The sequence below is a fragment of the Chinchilla lanigera genome, unplaced genomic scaffold (genome assembly GCF_000276665.1).
Source record: "Chinchilla lanigera isolate Chin_1 unplaced genomic scaffold, ChiLan1.0 scaffold00044, whole genome shotgun sequence".
Taxonomy (NCBI): domain Eukaryota; kingdom Metazoa; phylum Chordata; class Mammalia; order Rodentia; family Chinchillidae; genus Chinchilla; species Chinchilla lanigera.
This window is the reverse complement of record NW_004955445.1, coordinates 12,393,396-12,399,395: the sequence shown is the minus strand read 5'-3', so window position 1 is coordinate 12,399,395 and position 6,000 is coordinate 12,393,396. Positions and strand designations below refer to the sequence as shown.

The following is a 6,000-nucleotide window of genomic DNA, read 5'->3' as shown; positions in this document are numbered from 1 at the left end:
AACTACAAATACTGCAAACATCCTTGAAATAGTACCTCTCCCATCGTGCAGAACTTGGCTTTTCAACAATCAACAGTTCTTACCAAGTTCGCTTCGCTGGAAGTCTCAGTATATCCCTCTGAGAAAAGGGAGAAACCCGAGGAACACATGGGATCCCGGCCTGAGGCTCCAGTGTCTTGGGATAAAACTATAGCAAATAGCGGCGCCCATGCTCTCCGCCCGCGGAGGACGCCACGGTGAGGAAGCTCCGCGACTTCAAGGGTCCGGGTCCGCGCCTCTTGGCACCACGTGACTAGTGAGCGGCCCCCGCATCACGTGACTCAGCCTGCGTCCTCCGCGGCTCCGCCCTCTCGCGCATCGCTTCCGGTAGGGACGGAAAGCGGAAGTGTGGGAGGGTCTGTGGGGCGGGTTCGGGGAGGTCTAGGAGAGGATGGAGCAGTGAGCGGGTTGGGGTGACTGCTGGCAGCGCTATGGAGACGGTGCAGCTGAGGAACCCGCCGCGCCGGTGAGGGTCCCCTGGCAAAGAGGAGGGAAAGGCGGGAGTTGGCTGAGGGAACACTTGTGTGGGAACCAGCGAAGGAACGGGACCTGCGGGGCGAGGCGTCAGGGTTGATGGAGCACCTGCTGAGTGAGGGGCATGCCTGGCGGGTCGAGGTCCGGCTGAGCCCAGCACCTGCGGAGAGGGATAAACCTGCGGCTGTATAGGGAACATTCGCTGTGGGGAACTCGGCTGGCGAACACGGGGACAAGTTAGGGAGAGCACCTGCTGAGGCCAGGGGCCGCTCAGAGGAAGGCGCTCCAAGAAGGAGCTCAGGGAGGTAGAGGCGAATGTTTAGGCAGGATAAGAACCTGCGAGGAGTCTAGGGTTCTAGGGGAATGGAGTGAGAACTAGCAGAGGGAAAAGCAGGTAGACTTTGTCGGGATCCCAAGTCCCAATTGAGGGGTGCAGCGGGAAAGATCGGTTGCGCGAAAAAGCTTTGCCTCTGAGGCTGGAGTGCGAAAAAAGATCGAGGATCGAGCAGTGGAGAAGTTTTGGAGGGTATTGTTTGGAAGGGTGTCCTTATCTCCACTCAAAGATGAGAGCATCTTTTCCTAATTTTCTGTACATCCTTCTCAGTTCTTCGCAACCCAACATTGGGAATTAGATAAGGAAATAAGATATTTTTAGGATGCGCAGGCTGAGTTCCAGAAAGGTCGAGACACATGAATCTGGCTAGGCTGTGACCTTCTCAGACTTCTGTTGTTTTGTGACAGTCAGTTCCAGCTCCTGGTGGTACCTGGGATTGCTTTTAGTCAAGACCTCAGGGAAAAAAAAAAAAAAAAAAAAAAAGACCTCAGGGAGGTGACTGATCCTACAAAATGTGCGATCTTGGATTTGTTGCAGTTGTAGTATTGATTTCCCCTGGGACACGGCTCTTGGGCCACTCTGCCACATCTGGAGGAAAAATGGGAGTAGAGACTGAGGAGAGTCATGTTTCGCTGAGGTGCAGTTTAGTTAACTTCTGTTTCACAGAGAAGACTTCTGACTTCCTGCAGCAGAATGAGCACTGAAGTAGGAAGTGTTCAGTGGGTCAGAATGCCGGGGAGCTGAAAGATAAGGAAGGGATCGACAGCCTGCACAGCCCTCTTGGGGGTTGATTGAAGTGCACAAACATTGCAGAAGGCAAATAGCTTGTTGGGATGGGCTCATGATTTACTTAGTGTAGTGAGCTGAAGTGGTAATAGCAACGATCATTGGTACATTTACAGGGTGCCAGGCTCTGTTCTACGTACTTTCCTTGTCACCTATTAACCATATGAAATTGCTGATAGTTGGCCACTTTTGAACTGTAAAAATGATAGTTTTCTGTGATTCAATTTATTGACTCTTTGGATCCTTACAATTGTATAGAATAGATATCCCTGCGTCCCTGTTTTACAGAAGAGAAAACTGAGCCACATAGAGGCTAGCGATTTGTTGGAGGTCCCATAGCTAGTAATAGGCAGAGTTAAGGTTTTAATGTCCAGGAGGTTTGAATCAAAGTCCAGTCTTTTAACTGTTCCACTCTGATGCCTCCATGGAAGCACCCTTGTTTTACAGGTCATTTTTTTGACATGTTCATTTCTATACTTTTTTGAATGGAGTCCATCCCAACTCCTTTTATTTTAAGACAGATCTCAATAAGCTACAGACGATGGGCTGGAACTTGTGATCCTTCTGTCTCAGCTCCAGAGTAGCACGGAATTATAGGTGTCTGCCACCGCACCTAGCTTCCTGTACATTTTGAATTTTAAAAAAAGTAATAATGGTAAAAGAAGGTATGGCAGGACTGAGGTTTGTTTTTTCTTTTTTTGTTGTTTGTTTGTTTGTTTTTAGGACTGAATTCTTGAATAACCAGTGTTCTTCTCATTATAACTAGTGGACGGTCTAATTTGCCTCAGATGAATGTTACTGTAATTTGTATTTGTTTATTAGGAGTGCCCTAACAGTATCACACTTCGGTGGTTTAAACAACAGAAATTTATTTTCTCTTACTTCTGGAGACCAGAAGGCCAAAATCAAGTGTGATGGCAGGATTGTTTCTTTTGAGACCTGTTTGGAACATAGGTGTCTGTCTTCTCCCTAAGTTTTCACATGGTCTTCCCTCTCTACCTGTCTGTGTTTTTATCTCCTCTACTTGCAGGGACACCAGTCATATTGGATTAGGGCCCATCTTTCTGACCTTAGTTTACCTTAATTCTTTAAAAATCCCACTCCAAATTGGCCTATTCTGAGGTACTGGGAATTAGAATTGGAGCAAGGTTGTGGTAGGAGATACAGTTCATCATCATTTAAAAAATTTAAAATATCTCTTACATATTTGTTCTATGCTATGTGAAAATTGTTTGGAAGGAAATGAGCCTTTTGAGGCTCAGAGGAGTTCAGAGGTGGGAGAAAGAGGTTTGAAAATTAGACTTTTTACTGACCACTTCATAAACACTACGGTTTGTGTTTAGAAAGACTTTTCAGAAACTCAGATGGCATGCATTTCCAACAATCCCAATGCAGTAAATACTCCTTGTCTTCGCAGGTTTGACATTTGTGTGTGACTAAGTGAATGATGATAGATTGGTGCCTTATGTGGGAGTTAGTGATTGTAAAAAGGGAGTTAGATAATGGCGGGTGGAAGGCTTAGATCACATTCCTGGGATGCTAACCATCCATGTGGCCATCTGGCTTGGGAGAGGAACAGCCACGAGTATTTCATGGAATTTGTGTTGGGTAGACCTGCTTCTTACGAGCAAGTGGTCAAACTGCCTATGACGTGGGGAAGCCCCAGCTGAGAGAACTGCATCAGTGTTGGGCTGTTTTTGGTAATAGTACTTGTTCCATGAAATACAAAATACTGGTATGAGTCACTTATCAAGATATTTTCCTTAGAAATCTTTGTTTATAAGCTAATAATACTTTTTATTCTGTTTACTATTCTATTTTATTTTCCTAGCTCACAAAGATTGCTAAGAAGGTTATGATTTTCATCATTAGATTTGTTGATCCATTTAGGAGATATTTTTGAGCACCACTTGGTTATCAGGCACCAGAGTTATAAACCTTGTAAATAATCCAGGATCTAAAACAAAAAAATACTTAGATTGTTTTAAACAAGCATCTGAACAGTCAGATAGTTTGTTGAAGTATTATCAGAGTCTTGCAACTGTCTCTCTCTTGGCAGTGGCAGTTTCCTTTGTTATTCTGTGGTCTCTGTAATAGCTCAAATAGTGAGTTTTGCTTTTTGTAAGCCACAAGAGTCAAACTTCAAAAAAAAAAACCATTTGATCTTCCTTTATATCAGCTGTTTATACAACTTTAATTACACTTGTTTAATGAGGTAATGTCCATTGTTTACACAGTTATAATTCAGGGCTTTACCAAAAAGCCCTGGCGTGTGAGATGGTCATTCTAACCTCTGAGTTCATAGAAATTTCAATTCTGAAGTTTAAGGAGTTTCACTTCAGCACCTTTTAAGCTGGTAGTTTTTATGATGTCATTGGAATTTAATTTTTAGGCACTTTTGATTTTTTCAAAGGTCAGTGTGGTTACTGTGTTTCGTTGATCTTCAAATTAGGGCATATTGAGACATTGCCTTTTAGCAGTTCTCCATTTCTCTAGGACATAGCCCTTGATATTTGTAAAATTTTATAATACCACTCTTTATGAGGTCAGTGTTTATTGGTAGATATGCTTGATGTGGCCAGGTTTCTCTCTCTCTCTTTTTTGTTTGTTTTTGTTTTTGTCTTCTGATTTTGCTACTTTCTTTAGGAAGTGTGTATATATTTTTAAATTCAGGTCTTGGAAGAATTGATACTGTCTAGTTAGTTTAAGCCATTTTCTTTACAAATCTCCAGGGTGACTACTTCCATATATCACCATTTCCTGAGTTCTCTTTTTTTGTTGTCCTTTGTAGTTTCAGGAAGCCATTGTGTAGATGATGCACACACACACACACACACACACACACACACTCACAAATTTCTCAGCAAGCTCTTTTTAAGCCTGTTAATAATTTTCAAAGGTTTCAGAATTTTTTTTTAATTGTTAATTTATAATCTCCCATGCTTGTTATGATTATCTAGCATAGCCAGTAAAATCTGAACTGCCTGGAAGTTGTGAGCAGTCATATACCTTTGGTTTTTGGGACAAGTTAAAGATACACAGCTGTACATGACAAAGTCTTTGTGAGACTGAAACTCCCAACTGCCAAATTATTTTCACTTTTACTCATATCTAAATGAATACTTTCCACTTTTTGTGTTTCTGTAATACCTATAGAATGCATGTTTTGACAAAATTACCAAAACCTTTCTAAATAGAGGGGAAAGAGCTCCTTGTCTTCCCTGACCACTAGTCTAATTCATGATTCAATATATAGTCAATTTTACATTAAACAATATCTTTTCTAAAGAGATTGTTATATCATTTTAATTTGTATAATCTGAAGATGTATTTTTTTTCTAAAGATTTAAATGGATTCTAAAGGATTTATCTAATGCTTAAGTCTACTCTACATCACTTAGCCAGATGATAATTCATTTTTTGTTTAAATTTTCCAATAACGGAGACCCGGAGGCCTCTTATGACTATCTAAAACAACTTCTACTGTTAGAAAATTCTTAGATGTGTTGAGTTGAAATTTGACTCATGGCAGCTCTTACTTCTTGGTCCTGATTTTCTTCATCAGGTGACTGACTCCAAACCAAGTCCTCAGTGTCCCGTAAAAGTGTCTTAGCTTGACTTTGTAGTTGTTTATTAGTGAAAACTTTATAGAGCATTTCCTAGGAAGCTAATTGTAAAATAAATGATATGTTTTATGTTTTAGTTACTAGCGTGTAAAATGCTTTTTGTGTCATTTCTTTACTCACAGACAACTGAAAAAGTTGGATGAAGATAGTTTAACCAAACAACCAGAAGAAGTGTTTGATGTCTTAGAGAAACTTGGAGAAGGGTGAGTGAAGAGAACATGCATGCAGACCAGTTTTTTTCCTGTTCGTCACCTGATGAATGTTTACCTTTTTGTGGTGATGACAGTTCACAAACCTGAGGAGAAGAAAAAAGAATGTGGCCTATCAGCACGGTACTAGGGGAGGATAGGTGGTCAATTTACTGCCTGAGGTGTCGTTCCTCACTTCCCCCTCATCAGTATTTTGGAGAGATTTAATGATTCTCAGTTTTTATCAAGGACATCTATTGTTTTCCCTCTTGCAGAATCTGTGGTTTCTATGATTTTACGTGGCTAACAAATAGCACTAATTAGATCAGACATAAGTACTTTTATTTGCTGTTCATGGTTTCTGATCAGTGTGTATTAACTTGTTTCAGTAAAAAACAACAGGCTTCAGTATTAATTTAATTTTGTATTTATTTTTTCTGTAATGACCAGGACATTAAAATGTTAGGAGCACCTTTTCTTAAGAGTTTGTTAACTTTCGAGTAGGTAATAATTTATATGATTCACAATTAAAAAAGTAAAAATGTATATATAT

General features: G+C 40.8%; 1 protein-coding gene across 1 annotated transcript in view; it reads left to right on the top strand.

Annotated features, from left to right (window-relative positions):
* The first annotated feature begins 383 nt into the window (after window positions 1-383).
* The window catches only part of Stk4 (serine/threonine kinase 4), a 90,728-nt gene continuing 85,111 nt past the window's right edge, over window positions 384-6,000 (top strand). Inside the window, exons 1-2 of the mRNA XM_005392454.2 lie at window positions 384-505; window positions 5,382-5,462. Of these exons, the coding sequence (XP_005392511.1) occupies window positions 471-505; window positions 5,382-5,462 (116 nt within the window). The 5' untranslated portion in view covers window positions 384-470. The remainder of the gene's footprint in view (window positions 506-5,381; window positions 5,463-6,000) is intronic.